This window comes from Besnoitia besnoiti, chromosome III, assembly GCF_002563875.1.
Source record: "Besnoitia besnoiti strain Bb-Ger1 chromosome III, whole genome shotgun sequence".
In the NCBI taxonomy this organism is placed as follows: domain Eukaryota; phylum Apicomplexa; class Conoidasida; order Eucoccidiorida; family Sarcocystidae; genus Besnoitia; species Besnoitia besnoiti.
The window spans coordinates 3,902,927-3,923,229 of record NC_042358.1 but is presented as its reverse complement, the minus strand read 5'-3'; the positions used below and the strand labels follow the sequence as shown (position 1 = coordinate 3,923,229).

The following is a 20,303-nucleotide window of genomic DNA, read 5'->3' as shown; positions in this document are numbered from 1 at the left end:
AGGCCTATCTTTATTTATGCGAAGTCGAAGATAAAGGGGAGTTCTGTCCAGTCAGCACACCCTGCGGGCATGTTTCGTGACAGAAACTTTAGTTGAAAGCGTACACCGTGTCACGTGGTAGCGACACATACATGAATCCATCTATTTATCTGTGTATATACCTATATATATCTGCTGGTATAGTGACAAAGTATATATATATATATATATATATATATAGATATATAACCGGTGGGTGTGGTTAGATGAGCTCCACCGGAACCAACGCCCGCTCGTGAGGCACTCGCTGAGTGAAAACCGCATCTCCTGCTGGAGAAACACTGAAACCGGGCTATCTTGTGAAGAAAATACCTCGCTCGGTAGGCATGCGCCGGCACTTCGCAGGCCCACATGACTCATTCTGCCCACCAGCCCAGGTGTCTCCTGCCCAAGGCGACTTCGAAGGAAAGTGTGCAAAGGCTCGTGTCATTACCCTGTGCGTCCTTGGGTGCCTCAACAGAAAAAACGAGAGATTTGCCGCGAACACAGAACATGTCTAGTTCCACAGCATCGCACGCATGCGACCATGCGCACAACGGCACTGCTCCTTCTGTTGTCCTGTTGACACTCAAGAAGAGCCTGCCGCTTGCGGTTGTTTTTTAATTCGGTTTCACGCTATCCCGCAAATACCAGCCGCAGGTATTTCTCTGGTTCCCTTCGCCCGCTTGGAAGGGGGGGGGGGGGCGGAGGGGGGAAGGGGTCAGATGCTCGAATCGACGCCGTGTTCGATTTGCCTGGTGCTAGAGTTTAGAAGTGCTTCAGAGCCTCCCTCGTCGCCCGCGCTCTTTTCCTCTCGTCGTCCCCCCTTCGCTGTCATCGTCGCATTTTGGCGTGAGTCTGCCGAGGCTGCTTGCGCTGTCCGCGTTGCCCTCCGTCGAGTCCACGCCTCCGCGGTCGCCTCGCAAAGAGGCGTCCCCCGAGGCTGCCTCTTCCTCTCCTTCGCCTCGAGCGAACAGCGACTCTGAGGCGCCCTCTGCGTCCGCAGAGTCTCCGGGCGCCGGGGCCGGCGGTCGCTCGACTCCGACCGCGGTCGTCCCGTCCCCGCCGCCCTCGGCGCCGAGGGCCCGGCTGGCGACAGACGTGGGCGAGGACGCAGACGTCGGCGACGCCAGAACGACGGGAATCGAGGCTGTGAGGCTCTCAGGGAGGAGAATCGCCGACGGCGACGACCCGCCGCCCTGCTCGCCCTTGAGGAGCCTGATAGAGCGCCGCGGCGGCGGGAAGCTGCCGTCTCTGCTTCGTCTGCGTTTCATTGCTCGGCCCCGCGTGGCGTGCGGAGAGGTTGGAGGCGTCGCCTTCCACTGTCTCTCTCTTGCCACGACCGTGCCCGCGGCGGGCGCCGCAGAAGCAAGCGCGGCAGCAGCGGCGGATGACGACGAAGCGCCGGCGCTCGACGGGCGCGAGGGAGAGAAGCAGAGCCGCGCATTTTCTGGGAGATGCGGCGTCTCTGTCAGCGAAACGCATCCGTCTTCGCAACTCGGGAGAAACAAGCTCTCGTCGTCGGCCGCCGCTGGCGCGCCGTAGGGCGTCGAGCGTCGCCCTCGACCTGTGGAAGCACGACGAAAAACTCGCAGCCAAAGAAGGGAACTGGAAGAAAAACGAACGCCACACACTCCAGCCGCTCGAGCCCCCCCCACCCCCCCAACCCCCACAAAATTCGCGTTCTCAGGGTCACATCGTCGAGATTGTGCGTACTCACGTCACGCGAGAAAAAAATGCTTTGCCGCCTGTAGATGCTTCAACTGTGTGGCCTGCGCGACCTCCCTGGCGCTCTCTACTAGCATTTGCCCCGTTTCTCTCTGTGCCTACGGAAAGAGAGTCTTTCCTACATATCTCGCTTCGCGTTCCGTTCTCATCAGATCCCGCTGCCCTGCTGCGCATCTACGATCCCTTGCCTTCGCTGTCGACGCGTGTCTGTCTCCTCTCACCTGGCCTGCGTTTTGCCTCCGCCTTCTGTTGAGCGTGTGGCGGACCGGTGTTGGCGGAGTCCTCACGTCGCCCCCGTCCTCGCTTCCTTGCTCGCCCGCCGGCGCCTCCACGCTTCCTGCGGCCACCCCCGCCGGTCTGGTCTCCGTCCTCTTCGTCGTCGTGTCCTTCACCTCCCTTCGCATCCATCTTTCTGTCTCCCTCGTTCAGACTCTCGTCGTCCTCGCCCCAAAGTAGGGAGGGGGCTGCCGCCGCGTCTCCCGGCTCAGCCTGGGGCTCGTCTGGCGAGGCGAGCGCGGAGCGCCACGGCGCAGCTTCCCCAGTAGGCCTCCGGGCTCTCTGCTCGCCGCCGAGCGCCGTCGCCGCGTGCTGCTGCGAAGCGCATGCTCGTTCATCTCGATCCTTGCCTTCAGGGTCCCCCGTTTTTGCCTTCTCACCTCCTCCCTCTGTCTCTTTCGTGGACGCCGCGTCCTCTCTGCCGTCGCGTGGCGCGATGAGGCGCCGACGCTTCGGAACCGGCGGCGAACCTTCCGCCTTCTTCTCGCCTGCGCCTTCGGCCGAGCCGGCGGCGGCCGCCGCGGGGCGGGCGGCGAGCGTCACCTTGAGCCGTGGTGCGGGCGCTCTGGGTTTCCGCGTGTCATCTTCGCTAGACGAAGAGGATGCGTTGCCGTCGGAGCTCGAAGATTCGCTGGAGTTCGAGCTGTCGCTGCTTTCGCTACTTTCGCTACTCTCGCTATCCGAGGACAGACCCCGTCTCCGCGGCTTTTTCCCGCCTCGCTTCAGCAGTCGCCCGCCGCGCTGGGCGCCCTCTGGGCCCCACCGATCGCTCTCGTCCAGCAGCTTTCCGTCTCGCGGCCGCGGCAGCTTGCCGGATGAAGCGCCCGACGCCTCAGACCGTCCGCGAACGCCGTCCTCGCGCTCTCTCTCGCCCGGCGATGTCTCCCGCGTCCCCGCCCCGCCTGCCCCCGGCGGTTTTTCGGCCCCACGCGACGCACTGTCACCCTCTTTCGAGCCGGTGCCTCTCCCGACAAGAGAAGACGCTGAAGACGACGCATTCCGCGACTGCGCTGCTCCTTCCGGAGCCTGAGGAGTTCCTGCGAAAGATCCGCAGCCCCGACTAATCGCGGACTTCGCCGCGGCGGCCCTCCCACCCGCGCCGGATGTGCGGGAGGAGACAGACGAGACAGACGCGGAAGCTGGAGGCGGGACGGGCGACGCAGACGATTGCGGAGCTGCCTTCGGCCCCGAGCCGTCCACACCGCCACTCGGGCCCTTCCCACCGCCAGCGGCGCCGGCGCCTTGGGCTCCAATCTCCGCGCCCGCAGCCCCGGTGGGGCAAGAGGAGACACCTGCGCCGGGGCCGCTCCCTGGCCCGGGTCGCTTTTTGGCAGCGCAGACGTTTGAGCGCTGAGCGACGACGACTGGAGGTTTCTGTCCGCGAGCGCCTGCGGAAGGGAGCGCAGCAGTCTGCTTTGTGCCTACGCCCCTTGGCTCGGCTCCTCCTGTCTTCCCACTGGGTCGGTCCTCCGGCCTCTCTGCGTCTCCGGAGCCCGCCGCCGAAGCGGCGCGCTTGGCAGCAGCAGCGAGAGACGATCCAGGCTTGTTTGCACCAGATGCCCGCTCGGCTGCAGACTGAAGAGAGCGATCCGCAGTGTCTCCGCCAGGGGTCGCGTCGGCGTCCTTCGTGGCGAGCAGCAGCGACGGCGCCTTGGCAGCAGAAGGCCCCGAAGCTCCCTGTGCGGCGCCCACCTTGCCCGGTACCCTCGCTGGAGCGTGCGAAGCCTGTGAGCCGGCTCGCGACAGCGGAGAGGGAAGCGAAGGGGTGTCCCTTTTCTTGTGGGCGCACAGGTCGGCGACGACCAGGGGGAGGAGGCGGAGCTCCACTTGGGTGCGGGCCTGGTCGCGCCGGGTCTTCTCGAGGGCGCTGGGGACAGTCGGTGGCGAAGGCGAAAGGGGCACCTCCGTTTGAACGGGGACGGCGAGCAGCATCGCCGTGACTGTGTGCCCTGGAGTGCTTGGAAGAGGGAACGTATGCTGCGCGAGGCAAGCGAGAAGAAGCGTCTCTTCGTTGGCAAAGAAAAACTCACACACCTGCCGCTTTCCGTCCCACTGGCATGTCGCCCGCAGCGCCGCCGCGGCTTCCTTCGCCAGCGCAACCGATTCAGGAGACACGAGGGGACAGACGGCCGCGATGAGTGTCGCCGGGCCCGCGGGCCCCGGCGCGACTGAACAGGACGACGCCGTCGGCGCAGACCCCGCGGCCGCGGCGCCAGGCGACGGCGGCCGCGGATGCCCAGGAGACAGCGGACGGTGCGCAGCTCTGGAGGCCGCAGCAAGCGCAGACAAGTTGGGCGCGTGCGAGAGTTTCGACTGCAAAGGAAAGGGCCCCAGCGTCTCCGCCTGCACTCTCAGCTCCTGCAGCGAGAGTGTCGCCGCGAGGGCCTCCGCGTAGACTCCGAAGCCCGAAGGATCCGGCGACGCCAACACAGTGTAGCCGTAAGCCTACACCACACACACACAACACACGCCGTCGCTTGCGCGCGCAGTTTCATTTCCAAGCCAAAGACACACGTCCCAAACTCACATCAAAACGCAGACTTGGCGATCCACCAATATACATATACGTGTACATATAAATAAATATATATAGAGAGATCTGCAATCCACCAATATACATGTACATATAAATATATATACACATCTACCACTACATATGAATAGATAGATAGATAGATAGACAGATTAATATAGGCGTAAAAAAAAGTATACTACACGTAAGGCTTTAGGGCATAGCCAGCAAGCCGCGTTGAGACAGCTTTGGCGCAGTAGAATGACTGTCAATTGTCACGCAAAATCAGTCGAAGAAGCGCAGCGAAGGGAGGGCCGGAATGATGCACGGATAGACGCATTGGAGTCTCAGCGCTTGAGCCATCCCTCGCCGATCAAAGCAAGAGGCACGACGGCTGCACTGTTTCTACGGTGAAGTGCTTCCTGGCGATGAACGCTGCGACCATCCATGACGCCGTTTCCGCTTCCTGCCATTTCGTTCCAGCTCCTTTCTGGCATATGGAGAGGGATGCGAGGGGCTGCCTCGCGTTTGAGCTCTTCTGTTACGCGAGCGGTCGCGGCTCTATTCCGCAGTTGGGCGCCCTCGCGCCGTATGCAGACTCACCTGGCAGGCCCCAGTGGAGAAGACCAGCCAAAAGCGCTTCGCGTCCTCTTCGTTTGCGAACCTTACGAGCGCCATCGCTGGGGTCTCCGCCCGTCTGCCCCTGCCTGCGCCCGCCACCGTGCCCGAGCCTTCGTGGAGAAAATCGAAGGCCGAGGCTGCCACGTCCTGTCCGCTCGCCGCGCGCTTCAAACTGGCAAGGATGTCCCTTCCCGCGACCGCGCCGCCACGGCCCCGAGGCGCGGCCGCGGGCCTGCCCCCCAGGAGCGACCCGAGGGACGCGGAGCCCGGCGCCGTCGCCGCGAGCTTGGCGCCGCCCTTGCCGTCGTCACGCGCGCCTTTCGGGGGCTGCAGCGCCTGCGCGAGCAGCGCCGAGCGCCGGGGGAAGGCGGCGGGGGCGGAGGCTGGCGGCGCGCCATACGTCGAGAGCGACGAGGAGAGGACAGGTGAAACAAAGTCCTCAAGAAGCGGCAGCCTGTCGCCTCGCCCGTCCGCGGCACGGGCGGCAATCAGCTCCACGCGCTCCAAGCCGACGGCCTCTGCATACGTGTTCAGCGGTTTCTCTGTCGCCTTTCTTGGCCATGCGAACAAATCTTCCTCCGCCGTGGGTGCGGCGCTGCGAGCCGCAGACCCCAGAAGCGCCGAAAGACTCTTCTTGCGTGCGGCGGACCCAGTCGAGGACGGCAGCTGCCAGAGGAAAAAATCTTCGGTGTGGTCCTGTGCGCCCGGGTGAGCGAGCCCCGCTGCGCGCGTCAGCCCTGCAGAGCCCAGCGCGCCCGACGGAGGCGGCAGCAGGGGGTCGTAGAGAGACAAGAAGCCCAAGTCGTCGGCCCCAGGGTCCTCCAGGAGCGCGCCGGAGAACGACGACGGCGACGCAGCGGCCACAGCGGCAGACGCGAGAATCGAGGAGCCCGCGCAGACTCCCGCCGCAGAAAAAAACAAGTCGAGAAGCAACTCGCAAACCGTGGAGGCGGATGAATCCGGCGGCAAACCGTAGAACGCGAGCGTGGTTGTCCCTGAAGAAGAGAATCGAAACGACTCTGAATCCGTGGTGCAACATGGCCTTACACACAGTCACGCTGCAGATAGGCTTAGATCTGCATGCATACTGCCGGGTCGCGACAGCCATATAAAGAGACAAGTCCCCAAGGCGGCTGGACGAGCGTCTGGACACGGACGGATGAATAGCCCTCACACTAAGAAAAATAAATATAAATATAGATAGATACATCACCGGATATAGATAGATGGACACATCGATGCATACGCGCGGTATCCGTGGCTTGCGAACGGGCGTACCCAAAATCTCACCCGGAATCCACCCTTCTTCTTCGCAAACGATTCGGGGGACGAGGAGAAACGGATTCAGCAGCTCGAGAGGAAGCCGCCACACGACCTGCAGAGGGTCCCCGGACGAGGCGGAGACGATCGGCGCGCGCTGCTTGGCCAAAGCTGCAGCTTCAGCGGCGCGAGATGAGGACGAAGTCGAACAGGACGACAAAGAGGCGGACGCAGGAGGAGGCCCTTGGGGCGGAGCCTCACTCTCTCTCTTGAGAGGCGCCTTCGCCTCTTGTGTCCCCCCACTCGCTTCTCCTGGCGACGTCCGCGATTCACTTCCTGAAACTTTCTCCGTCCTCGAAGCGCGTGCGTCTTCGCCTCCGCAGCAGGAAGGCGTCGTCGTCCCCCCAAGCGAAAACGGGCTACTCAACGCGTAGGGGTCGCAAAGACTATCGATCTGAAGGGAACACATCCAGACATCACCACAGCATCACGCTTCCTCTCTCTCACTCTCGCCTCAGAACTGCGACAGGTTGGCACGGCGCGTCTCGGCCGAGGGTCTGAATTTGTCGCCGGGCGCGGCGCCGGGATACATCGCGGCCACCACCAGCACTCAGGCCAAGACGAAACGTGAATTCCCGCCGAAAGCGAAGGGCTACCCGGGCGAGGAAATGGGACTGCGTACTCTCCGTAGCGCCGCGAACACCGAATCCCTGGCAACTCGTTTTCTCCCTCGTAGCGGGAGGGCGACTGTCATCCGTCTAAGCGTAGGCGCGGATATTCCTCGCGTTGTTGAGACACCTGTTCCACTTACGTCGGGGAGACACGGCGAGAGCAGCCCGACGTCCGACCGCTCGGTAGGCTCCACGTGAATGGCGACGAGTTCTGCGGGCCTCCAGGTTTTCCTGGGCCCCGCGCTTTGTCTCTTCGTAGTGACGCCGCCCTCGCCCTGACCGTGTGTCTCTGATGTCGCGCGCCCCTTCTCCTCCGTCCCTTCCCTCACGTGCGGACTGAACGCGTCGCCGACCGCCGAGGACGCGAACGAAAGGGACGAAAAGGAGGCATCGAAGAGCGAGCCCGCCGCCTGGCTGTCTTCCTCGCGCGGCCGCCGCCTCCCCTGGGTCCTACACAGGACGCGCGGGTCGCGGGAAGCGTCGTAGAACGGTCCTTCTCTCTCGCGCTCTCTCTTCTCCTCTTTCTCGCCGCCTAGGCCCGCCTCCGCAGGCCCCCGGGTCAGCAGGGACGCAGCCGCGGCCTCTGCCGCCGCGGCCTCTGCCGCCGCGCCCAGCGGCCGCTCGGTCCCCAGCCCGTGGGGCGGCGCCTGGAGGAACGGCGCCAGTGGGGCGTCTGGACCAGGCGGCGCGGGCCCCTCGTCGCCAGTCGCGCGTGTCCCCGAGGCGTGGTCTGCCTGAGTGCCCAGGTGCCTCGGGACGGCGAATCCATCGTTAGGCAGCCGCTGCGCACGCGACGCGGCTGCGTGGGCGCTCGCCTCGCGTCTGGCGGCGTCCTCGTCGGCACCCCAACTGCGTGCGTGGATATGCTGCGACGAAAGCATCGCCTGGCGCGCGTCCTCTGGCGCCCCGGAGCTCGAGGGGAAAGAAAACTGCGGCGCCGCGCTGGGTGGATACGGCGGCGCGTGTGGGGTGTGGCTGCGAGCGGCCCCGTACGCCCCGAAGCCCGAGGGATGAGACGACGAGGCGAGGTCACTGGCCTCGGGCCCGAAGGCCCGCTCCCCCACCTCGTGGGACTCCAAGTACCCCTCACTGCCCCTGGGCTTCGCCGCGAACCCGAAGGAGACAGCCTCGTCTTTCTTCATGAGCCCGCCGCCGTGGAAGGCGCGGGTCTGCACCCCGAAAGCCGCGCCGGCCTGGCGCCGGTCGTCCCCCAGGCCCCGCCCGAGGCCCGTTGGCCCATGCGAATACCCAGAGGATGGGCTGAGGTGAGACATGTGAGAAGCAGACGGCGCGCTGAACGACGTGAGTGCGCCTTGGACAGACGCGAAGGACGCAGAGGCCGCCCCAGCAGAGACGTGGAGCTCCGGGCCCCCGGGGTGAGGGCCCCCAAAGGGCATCGGCGGGCGCCCCGGGGACGCGCTAGAGGAGCCCGCGGAAGCATAGGAGGAGACGAAATGTGCCCGCGAAGAAAAGCAGGAAAAAGATGGAGGAGGCGAGCCGCGCGGCGCCTGCGGCGGGCCGTCGCCCGCAGGAAACGAAGACGAGGAGGAGGAAGTCGGGCGGTGCGGCAGCGCGGACGGGGAGGGTCGGAGAAACCCCTGGGAGCCGCCGCTGGGGTCGACAGGCCCCGGACCCCGGCCGGCCGAAGAGTGCGGCGGAGGCGGGTACATGGTCAGTGGCGCATGGAGACCAGATACCCGCGAAGCGACGAGTGCAGCCGCAGGAGGGAGGAGTCAAAAGACAGCAACAAAACCGAATGGAGGCAACAGACGTGAACGAGCTGCAGCCGATGAGGGACGGAGACAGACGAAGAACGACTACTAGAGGCTGCCCGTCGTCCCTCTCTCCTCGACGCGCCCGCCGTCCCGCTCGCTCCGCGCGACTTTCTGCTCGCCGTCGTCAGTTCAGGCCTCGGGCTGAGTGTTTTGTTTCTCAGTTTGCACTCGAAGCCGAAAGACAGGACGGCGCGCCACACGAGCAAGGAGAGACAAAAACAAAGAAAGCCGCGAGGAGGAAACCGCGCGAGGAGAGAAGACGAGCGGACAGGCAAAGTCCCACGTGCCGAGTGGGGTTGAGAAGATTGCGAGAGACAGAAGAAAGCCGGGCGTACGAGGAACCTCAAGGAGTTGCGAGGGAGGGAGCCAGGCAGGAAGAATCACGAGTGGAAGCATATACAGCAATGAAACGAGGAAAAATTTCACCGCGGCGTCTGCACACGCGGCGGGGTCGGGTCGACGCGGATTCTGCCGCGACCCTAGACCACGGGACACCCAATCGTTCGTCGATTGCCGTTTCCCTGAGTGCTAGACGAGAGTATGAGTGAGCGGTGGAAGACGTGCGCAAGGATGCAGCAGCCAGTTCCCTCTCCTGAGGGATCACCGGCGCGAACAAGGGGATTCGCGTCGAGCCGCGGTCGCGCCTGCGCAGGAGAGGAAAACCTCCAAGGGGTCGCGAAGAGTACCGAAAGGCAGAGTGGTGGCGAAAACAACTATGAACGCAGAGAGAAGGGAGGGAGAAGGGAAAAAAACGAATGTCCAAGCAGGCGCAAGCGTCGAAAAGGCGAGATGCATGGGGCGACACCTGCTGGGTGCCGCACAGCCACAGGGCAAGAAGACATCCCTCAAGCAGAGGCAAGCAGAGTAAACCGTGACGGAGTCCCGGCTTTGCGCGTAGAACGCAAGAGAAAGAAAGAGAGCTGGAGACGGAAAAACAGGAAATAGTGGACAGCGCGAAAGCTCGCAAAGAATCGCGAAACACGACAGCGTGACTCGTCTCGCCAGCGCAGGATGGCATGCGCGAATCCCCCCGCCGCGCTTGAATGCACACGTGGAAACAGAGGAAAGTCTGAGAAAACAAAAGTTCTCTTGTCCGCTCTACAATCCCACTCGCGTCCGTTCTACTTGGCTTGCGAGGCAGCTGTCGAAAGACAAAAACGCATCGACAAACAGACCAGAAGCATGTGCAGACGGGCAACTCGTTCGCCCGCCCGCTGTGCGCGCGACGGAGAAGCAACGCACAGCGTCTTCGAGTCGGTCTTGAGGTGAAAAGGTATTTCTGAGGAAACAGTCCCAAACTCTCCTCCAGAATCGCGAGTTCCACGGCAACGGAGGAGCACTATGCGCAATTCAGTGTGACGGGCGCGCTCTGCACCAGCCGCGCTCGTCAGGCCCTGTGGCGCCGCTGTGCTTAGAAAAGAAACAGCGGCGACTTTATGCCAAGCCTTCTGATTCCCAGCGCGGATTTGGCCAGGGAAGAGGAAGCGGGTCTCCTGAGGGGTAAAAAGACGCGGAATGCTGAGACACCGCTAGCTCACCTAGTGACGCGTCGGCATCCTGACCCTAACCCTACATGTGCGAATGAATCTTTTGGCACACGCCATTGACGCACACCAGGAGAGGAATGAAGTGGCAAGCCTAGTTGAGCATCCATAAGGTGTGCATTTTAACCAGATACATATATGCACACGCGTCTTGGCATATGAAAAATCGCACACGAAGGCTGCGAAGGCAAACAAACACATGCGTGTACAAGCGGGCGCAGGCACTCCGTTGATCTTACGCGTTTTCTCTCCCACACTACCGCGGTCAGGTTTCGTGGATCTTGCGGGGAACACGCTCCTGCCCACTTAAACAGGTCAGGTGAGAAAACGCGCTGCCAGGCAGGCAGGAGAAGCTCGTTCGCGGTGTGGCGCAGCACATCGAACTCTAGTCGGTCGCCTGGAAAAAAGGCGTTCGCAGGCGGGCATGTCGCTCACATAACTTAATGTATAGCTCTCAGCCACTCCCCCTAGAAAGTTCATGCTTCTCGAGATCGACACCCTTCTTGCGTGCATTGTTTTAAAGTGTCTATCTCCGCAATGTGTAGACTCAGGCTTTGTTAGAGACCCGCGAAAGCTGCAGGCTGTCTCCGTCGCACAGCTCGCAATCGCGCGATCCAATTCTGGTCAGAAAAAGGAGAGTTCCGCCCCGCGCACAAGGAGTGACCGCGCCCCCAAGGACGGAAACAAATCTGTATATACGGGGGGCAGTAGCCACCTGAATGAAATGATGAGGACAATTCTTTCACCTCGCTGATGCGTATATATATATATATATATATATATATATATATATATATATATATATATATATATATATATATATATGCATACGAAAGCGAGTAATTGAGGAAGTGTGTGAAGGAACATTCTGGGCGACCAGCTGGAATGCTACTCCTGGCTGCGACGAAGAGCTTGAGCATTTCCGTTTTTCATTGTGTTCAGCGATTTTTCTGCGCGTATTGAAAAGCTGCGCACCGCCTGTCTGGCCCTGGTCCTACGCTGCGGAGGCTCGTGTCAGTGTGGCTTCTACCGGAGCTGTCTGGCTTCCACTCCGACCGTTCTTCGCCGTTTGCAAACAAAACGCTTGCATCGTTTTTGCGAAGGTGACGCAGCCTTTGCTGCAGGACGCTTCGCAGGTCTGTGTGCGGACAGAGAGGATCGCGTAGGGTCGCAACTTTCCCTCACTCCAACTAATCGAATGCCGATGAGTGCAGTCTTTTCACTTGCGTTTCGAGGCTGAACATCGTGGCGAAAATCACACCGCGAAATTTGCACGTGTGTTTCTGCATTCTACGTCTCGTTCTGGATGCATGCAGCTGCACACAGCGGTACCTACGTAGAGGTACGAAATCTGGCATACTAGAAATGCATATGCATATATATATATATATATATATATATATATATATATATATATATATATATATTTATTCTCGTGTATTCATAGGGAATACCGAGTGTCTGAGAAGCGAAAGAGTGAAAGGCAAGTAATTTGAAAAATGTTTCAGGCCGCTCTGCTCAAAGCGCACAGCCAGAGCAGAAACAGCTCAGTCTGCTTGTTAAAATCAGGTAAACGGGCACAGCTCACAAATCACGCTGAAGTCTCCTCTCCGCGTTTGCGCTTAGTTTTCCATGATCCCAATACAGACAGGCATGCACCTGCGCATCTTCGTCGGGCGGACTCTTTGGCATCCTGTGAGTTATCGCGTGCACTCTCTGCAGCAGCATTCCGGGCGGCCTCCTACTCTTCCCTTAGATTCCACACCTGCATTCACAGCCTGCGTGTCTTCTCCAGAGTCTAAGGAAGGCGCTTCTGAAAGAGCCCAGACTGCCCTTTCCTCTGTCTCTCGTCTCTCTTCCCTCCCCCGTGCCGCCATCCTGTCTCCGCTGTCTCCTACTCACGCGGATCGTCGCCCGCTGGCGGGCACCTGGCGCCGAGTAGGGACTGTGCGTCCGATACCGCACCCCACACGATATGGGGCGCGGCCTGTCCCCTACCGGGGCAGCCGAGACACTTTTGGCTCGAAGACGAGCCTCAGGCGAAGGGGCGAAGGCAAAGCGGAGTCAGTCACGAGGAGTTCTTCGCCTTCGCGGACTAGCCCTGCGGTCGCGAGCTCCCTGCGAAGAAAACGACAAGACACAACACAGACACACTCAGAGGAGGAAGTACGCGACAGCGGTGCAAAGGTGTCACCAAGAAAAAGGTATTCGCAGCGATTGAACCATTCACTCTGACAAAGACATACTCCCGAACTCCGCGTTTTATCGCCACAGGCGCACCGAAGCCGCGCGGCGAGACAGGTCGAGAAATGGAGGCTCTCTTTGGAATCCTCACCGCAAGCTCTTAGAGAGATTCGCCTCGAACTGCTGGCGCAGCTGTGGAGGCGACTGCAGGAAAACTACACCCTGAACGGAGACACACACGACAAACATACGGCTCTGCATATGAATATCGGAAGTTAATCCTGACGCAGAGACACTCCGAATTTGTACGAGAATAAAAGAAAATATATGCATCTAGAAATACAAGTCCCCATTCACAAATGCGGGGCATGAGGCGGAGATACAACGAACCGCCGGAAAAGGTGTGTGTCTATGCATACACCTACCTCAATATATGTATGAACACATATATATGTATCTATGTGTAACTCAGGTCGTAGGCTGCGACACACACCCAAGGGCCTCGCTGGAAACAAATCAAGTATAGAACTACAAAGGCGGAGCGACTAGGTGCTCCGGGTCGTGGAATCTGTTCGGCAGGAGGGAGAAAACGCCTGAGGGAGCCGCGAGTTTGGTCCCTGCGTGGCTGCGTACCGCCGAACTTGAGATGCTAGGACTCTTCAGGTTGAGCCTGGGCTCCTGGCAGAGAAGATCAAGCAGATCGCGCAGGGTCTGGTCCGGATCCACGAAGCGCTTCACCGCCCCTTTCCCGCTGCAAACCACGCAATCCTGCAGACACCAAGTCCCGAACGCGTCAACGCATCAATACAAACCTACGCATTTATATCTAGTCATAGATATACACATATACACCTACGCAGTTATACACAGTCATACATATACACATATACGCACATATATACAAATACATATAGTCTTGGCCTGCGTCCCGTGTTGCCGCCGGCAGGCGCGTTTGAAGTCGTGCCTGCTTGCCTCGCGCCGCCCTCCGTGCCGACCTGCCTCAGCACAGGTGACACGTAAAGAAACAACAAATGCATTTGACCAGAAGTATCTGAAACCCACACAGAAAACCCGTTGGTATAAGCGAGCTCGTCCACGTTTCTCAAAGCGAGAAGATGAATGCTAACAAAAACGGGCTGCTGCGTGCCAGCGGCGTAAGCCCACGGCCCTCCCTCTCGCATTCTGCTTTGCATGGCAGCCTCACAGAACACAGCAGCGTGGGTATTGTCGCGACCGCGATGCATTCTTACGGGTTTTTTCGCGTATTCGAAGGTGTGCGTGTATACAGATGCCTCGCCCATGTACATGATATAATTTTGGACGCCAGACAATTCCTCGTCTGCCGCACGGTCTCCGCCTCCTCCCACGTCCTCGGGTTGAGCTGTCCCCTCGCGCGAACTGTTCTGACGACTCCCGTCTTCTGTGTGACCGCCACGTTTTTCGGCGGAGCCTCTCCGCAGACCTTGGGACCTCCGTTCCTCTTCAGTAGGCGACGCAGGACCGGACGAATGAGCAGATGGCGCCGAAGACGAACAAGTGGACGACGGGACGGCCGAAGCCGCGCGCTTCTTGCCCTCGTCGTCTCCTTCGGCGGGGCGACTCCGCCGCACCTTAGCGGCTTCTTCCCCGCGAGAGGATGAAGCTGAGGAAGGCAACGAGCGCAGCGGAGACGCCGCGACAGCCTCTGACAGGTGAAGCCTGTCAGTCTTGGTTCGCAGATCGTCTGATCCAGCGACAGAAAGAGACGAGGCACGCGCCAGGCAGTCCACCGGAGAAACGGCGGCCTCGGCGACGCGAATGTCGTGTGTGCTGCAGACGCAGAATGTCACGATCTTCACCGCCTCTTCTACAAGCATCCCTGCGACGATCGCATTCGTGCTCGCGACTGCGGGGATGACGCGCTGCCCAAAAATGGAAAAAAAAAAAACAGAAAAAACCGAACAAAAACTGGCGACCAGGAGAAAGGCTACACGGCGACACAGCAGGAGTGAAAACAGACAGAGAGAGAGAAACGAAAACGAAAATACGAGCGCTGCGACAAGAAGGGCGAAGTGGAGACGAAAAGTCTCGAGTGACGGCGCGCGTTCCCCCCGCCACATCTGTAGCCCTCTACGACCTGCGCGTCGCGTGCGTCTCGCCGCACACGACGCAGACTCGTTTTTCTCTTTTTTCTCTCTCCAGTCGAACCAAGAGACACCGCTACTGTCGCCTGCGCCTTGAGACTCCGGCGCGCTCTCAGCACGTCCTGAGGCGAGGCTTCGCCCTGATGTCCACGCGTACGAGAGCCGCACGGAGTCTGTCGTGTGCGTTGCCTGCCTCAGTGCATGCGTGCGTCGATTAGAGCTCACGAAAGCGAAGATTCTCCTCACTTTGGTCACTCCGAGAGTCAGGCGATACGTAACGCCTGGGATGCCGAAGTGGTCGGCTCGCGATTTCGCTTTGTCGTAGACCCACTCGAGGTGCTCGGGGTTGTCTGCATCCTTGCAGGCCACGCAGAGCGACAGACGCACATTAAAACAAGCAATCAGCAGCCGCACTCAGAGGGCGAGACGGCGACTCGTTAGACTCGAAACGATGCGCGCGACGGCGAGCGCCTCAGGTCTTGACTAGGAATCGTCTCTGCATGCAGAACTGAGTGAACTGAGAAAGGCTGGGCGCCGCATGAACGCGAAAAGGAAGACACACATGCAGCCTCACCGGGACTACCCTAAAAAGCATACACGGACGCGAGACACGCATGCCCAGGCGAGTGACAAGACGTTCTTTCTAATTCCCCTACTTCACTGCTTAAGACAGCTAACCGTGTTGGACTTGAGTATCCTCCTACATTAAGAGTGTTCCACATGGGTTATGTTCTAGGCGAAATACATGGATTCCTGTCCTCAGAAAGCTGGAAGAAAAAAGGGTTAAACTTACAAACTGGCAGTCCGGGAAGTGTTTGCCCCACAGAACCAGCATGGCGTACTCTGAATAAAACGCGCGCTTTGCACCAAATCGCTCTGACTCTCTTTCGTATGCACCACGCAAGATCGGTCTCTCGCGTGCCGTGTTTGCTCTCGCGCGCCTCCGCAGCGCCCCTGAAAGGTATCGCCAGGTCTGTGTTGCCGCCGCGTACCCTCCCGAGTGCTTGCCGATTCAGCTTCCAAACGCAGCAGCGCTGTTGGCAGGTTCAGCTCTCTATAACGCGCCGCAGATTCCGGCTGAAACGCGAGACTGAAACGTCCTCGGTGGCTCACCGATGCAGTGTTCTGGCAGCCGCGGCGTCTCGGCGATGGTGCAGAGCGGATAGGTCGTCTACGGAGACTCAAACACAGAAACAAAGGAAAGTGACCGCGAAGGCGAGAAACGAAAACGCCGCACGGATCCAGCGACGCCACGGCAGCAAGCTAGAAACGCCTCTTGCATCCTTCCTACTCGGGGCTTCCCTGTTGTCATCGCAGGCTGAACATGATGTTTCGAATCCGCGCCGGAGCTTCTTTATGTCTCGTTTGCGCCGGGAGGGCGGTTAACACGCGCGGAACGCCGTGAGGCGCCGAGCCCCTCGCTCAAACGCCAGTGACAAGGCAAACGTGGTGACTACGCGCAAGCACGCAAAAATGGAAAATCTCTATTCGAGTGTAACCCCAGGGTTCTTGAGTCGAATGGGCAGCAGCAACGCGAGACACGCGCCACAGCCAATGATCTATGACGTAGCGGACGCGCACGCCAGGCCGCCACCAACGCAGTTGTTGATCACTCGGCTCAGCAACTTCTCACGCTGCCATAAATAAATGCGTATAAGTAGACTTATATATATATATATATATATATATATATATATATATATATATATATATATATATATATATATATATATGTAGATAGACAGACACGCCAGTATCTTTACATAGAGCGTGTGCATGTGCACATGGCTGGGGGCCCGTAGCGGACTCAGAACTGTCGCAGCTAGCGCTGTCGAGGCGCTTGGCAGTCTTCGAAAGATCCGCAGGCGCGCGTACGCAAATGAAGTCTGTGGCTGCTCAAGGAGGAGGGCTCACCTGAGGCGGAAAGCTGCTAAGCGAACATTCAAAGCAAGAGGTGACGAAGGGGAAAATGACGCGCGCCTGTCCCTTCAGCCCTTCAGTGCCGCCATCGAGAAGAGGAATGCATGTGCTGAGGTCGACTTCGCCGTTCTCGTCTCTCTCAGCCTAAGCAAACAACAAGAACGAGATATGGCCCTTGAACAGATGTGGGGGATGGCGTTTGTGGTGTCTCTTGCGCGTTGCTCCCTCGCTGTGTGCACCCCTTCAGGCTCGAGTGCCTCACAGACACGCGAGCCTTTTGCAGTGCGCCGCGCCTTGTCGTGGATCGGCTGCCTTCTCTGAGGGCGGCGTACCAAGCTGTGAATCATCGCGTTCAGCCAGCGTCGGGCTTCGATGCTGTCGAGCCCCGAAATGACGAGCTGGAACTGGCGATAAAACGCCTCGTCCTTCTCCTCGAGCCGACACACGTGTCTAAATCAAACAGGAGACGCAAACAGGAGACGCAGTTTCCTCGCCACCTTCCCGTTTTACTCCAAGAGGAAAGACGCCTCCGCGCACCATGTTCTTGCTTCTTGCCGGTCCCCGTTGGCAGCGTGTGTGACTTGAAAGTCTCCCGCTGAAGCGCAGAGGTCGTCTCTTCCTGAAGCGAGGTGCAGCTGCCCCGACTGCCGGCTCATGCCTCATTCGAAAATCCGATTGCTCCCGCCGTACCCTCGAACGCGAACATTCAGATGCGCGTACTGCGCGTTCAGAACATCAGCGGCGACTTGCGCCTTCGCGCATCCCACATGTGACTCGCGGAAAAGGAACTGCCTGTGCAAATTCGTGACGTTAATCGTGTCCATGTCGATGACGTCGATGCGGCGGAAACCAGACAGACAGAGACCCTTGAGCACTTCGCAGCCTGAGGGAGGGAGAAGACACACCGTGGAGAAAAAACTTGAACGGAGAGCGATAGGCAAACAGGCACGACAGGCAGATCTCGCGACGCAGAGGGCGCACAGGCGGCCCGTAAGCGCGACGAGAGACGGCGGCAAGAGGCGCAGGAAAAGGCGCGGGCGACGACGCGGCGGCGGAGGCACGACGACGCAAGGAGAGACGCCTCACGCTTGCGACCTGCTCAGTGTGGCTGTGTCACGACGAGAGGCGACGCATGCGAAACTAGCCGGAAGTGACGACATAGATGGGGATGCGGAGCAAGGAGAGACAGAGCGATATTTTGTTGAAAACAGGCTCACTCGCGGACGTCTGAGGTACAGGCCCCCCCTCCCTCTCGATATGTGCGCACGTCTTCCTCGCAATTCCCCAAGAGAACATACACACCTATACATACACATAGGTACATATGTAAACATATTTATATATCTACTAGTGTGTATAGGTTATGCAGGTGCGTGCGTGGAACAGAGGTGACGGGGGGCGTGGCGGGAGGCAGAAAAGGAGACAAGGCGCAGAGGCAGCACACGTGAGGAAGAAGAGAGGAGGCAAGCGACGTACCGAGGCCTCCCGCTCCGACGACGAGGACGTGCGTCTCGCGCAAGTTGGTGACAGTCTGAGAAAGAGAGGAGAGCGACAGCAGCAGAGAGCGGCGGCGTTTTCCTGAGTATGCTGACTTTAGTCCCTGTAAACGACAGTTCTGCTGTCCAGGGAAAACGCCGTGCTGAGGCGAACACGGAAAGAGGCCGTGGAGCACGTGAAAAGCTCTCTCTCGTGTGCCGCGCAGTCGACATTTCCCTCAAGCGGCGCTCTCTGCTTCTCATTCTCCGACGTTTTCGCCCTCCGCGATGTGAACGTCAGCGCAGGCACAGTCTGTCGTTCGGACCTCTCGTCGCCCCATCTTCTGACGCTTGTCTTCTGGCTGCGCGCGACGCGAGGAACCTGCAAGTTCGAACGCCTCTCTGGCGCATTGTCTGCGTCGCCAGCGGGCGCGCAGCAGCTCCGCCTTGCGGTGCGAGTCTACCGACGCTTGGTGGCGAGCGTCGATAGCGAGAGTCTGTCTGGCTTTCGGTGCGTTAACCTCCTCACCTCTGTACCGGGCGCGAATTGCAGCGGTGCGAAGGCCTGCGGCCGCCGGAGAAGGCAGCTGAGGTGGTAGTCGGGGTCGGAGTTCGTCTGCGCGGTCACCTGATAGGCCGTGCATGTCGGGCCTGCGTCTCTTTCCTCCATGTTTTGGGGGAAGTAGGGGAAAACTCGAGTCTCTGTGTGCCGAATTGGAGGCAGCGAAGGCAGGGACAAGGGCAAAATGGCAACGGCGGGTGACGCCGTTACACACCAGGCCGGACGACACGCCGCAGTCACGTTGCGGCGCCCACGTTGCGGTGTGCGCGGTCAGCGATGCTCAACTCGAAGAACAGTGGACTGGAAGCCACCCCCGCGGCCTTCTCTGCCGACTGAATAGGAACGGCAGGCCGGAGGGGCTTCGAGGTCGCCTGCTGCACTGAAGGTCCACGGACTCTGGCGGTATGCCAGCCGCCTGTGTGCGCCGGCAACATCGGCGGGCGCCTCGAATGTGCTTCTCAGCGGCTCAGGGGAAGTTTTTCCACGGGTGACGAGGAGTGCAGCTTTTGGGAAAGGGAAAGGCTAGAGTCGAGACAAATGAACTTCATGAAAGCAGGCCATCTTGTGTCGATGACATGTTCCGCCGTCTGTCTCTCCACCTCGAGGAACGCGACGTGCTTGACAGAAAACAGCGAGAAGTGAACAGCACACAGCGCCGCGAAGTCTCACCACGCCATACTTGTCCACCGATCGTATTGATAAAGGAAGAACATGAACAGACTTGCTTCGATCGGTTGTTTGGCTGGGCGAATGCCGCGTAAAGCGTGCAACTGCATGCGTGTGTCAACAGCGAGTAACGAGCACGGACCACAGAGACTCTTCACACTTTTGCTTTCACCACTCGGTATTACTGTCTGTTCCTGTCCTCGTCGTCGCATGATCCACTGTGTGATTGGCTGCAGGAGGGTAAAGTCAGTCTCGTTGTCGCTGCCTTGAGATCGACAGCGGCTGCCGCAACAAGACAACGGCACGCGTGGCGCATTGCATAGTTTCCATGCCGCGATCTGCTAGTCTCGTGATCTGTCCGAGAAACGAAACGAAGAAAGCTAGAGGATTGCTGCAGTCATTCCAAATCTCACTGAACAATGCGTTGTGACGGAGGCAAAGAGTTACTGCGTCCTCAAGCAGGCTTGGTATTGCATTGACGGTCAGGCAAGGCAGCATCATAATGCCGAAAGCATCCGCTGACCTCCTGCTTGCCTCCAGGAAAATCCATTTTGATCGTTCTGGAAAGACAACACAAACATCTGTAATGTGTCTGAGGGTGTGCCTGTGCGGTGGCTGGGTACACAGAAGGAGTTACAGTGCTAGGGACCGCAGTGCCCGGGTGTAGGTGTGGCTCTCCACGCTACCGAGTTTATATCTCACGTTTTTTGACTGGCAAACGCGTTTGTGCAGATCACTGGAATTCTTGAGTGTGCCTAATAACGATCGCGAAGCAGACGCCTGAGATACTTCTGGCGGGGGCACACATAGAAGCCTACCGTCCCTCCGGTGCGGGTTGGCATTACACTCACAGAGAGGCCGCTGTCCGAGCACCGCAAGGCAGACGATTTAGTCGTCGAACTAGAGCCCGATAGCGCGCACCTTCGTAAATCGCCTAACGATATACGTAGCTCACTATCTACCGCGCC

The 20,303-nt window shown here is 59.5% G+C and overlaps 2 protein-coding genes across 2 annotated transcripts; both read right to left on the bottom strand.

Annotated features, from left to right (window-relative positions):
- Positions 1 to 797: 797 nt before the first annotated feature.
- Positions 798 to 8,756, bottom strand: BESB_048220 (uncharacterized protein; the record flags this gene model as incomplete). Its single annotated transcript, XM_029363273.1, has 5 exons — positions 798 to 1,585; positions 1,968 to 4,467; positions 5,138 to 6,150; positions 6,446 to 6,869; positions 7,227 to 8,756. The coding sequence occupies 5 exons, from the start codon at positions 8,754 to 8,756 to the stop codon at positions 798 to 800; spliced, it is 6,255 nt and encodes a 2,084-aa protein (XP_029220639.1).
- Positions 8,757 to 12,399: 3,643 nt separating this feature from the next.
- BESB_048210 (NEDD8-activating enzyme E1 catalytic subunit) lies at positions 12,400 to 18,777 on the bottom strand (the record flags this gene model as incomplete). The annotated part of the gene is made up of 14 exons (XM_029363272.1): positions 12,400 to 12,523; positions 12,741 to 12,811; positions 13,223 to 13,357; positions 13,840 to 13,923; positions 13,957 to 14,295; positions 14,374 to 14,490; positions 14,959 to 15,069; positions 15,506 to 15,555; positions 15,826 to 15,883; positions 16,627 to 16,776; positions 16,965 to 17,082; positions 17,323 to 17,515; positions 18,109 to 18,163; positions 18,637 to 18,777. 14 exons carry the CDS (start codon positions 18,775 to 18,777, stop codon positions 12,400 to 12,402), a joined length of 1,746 nt encoding a protein of 581 aa, XP_029220638.1.
- Positions 18,778 to 20,303: the final 1,526 nt, after the last annotated feature.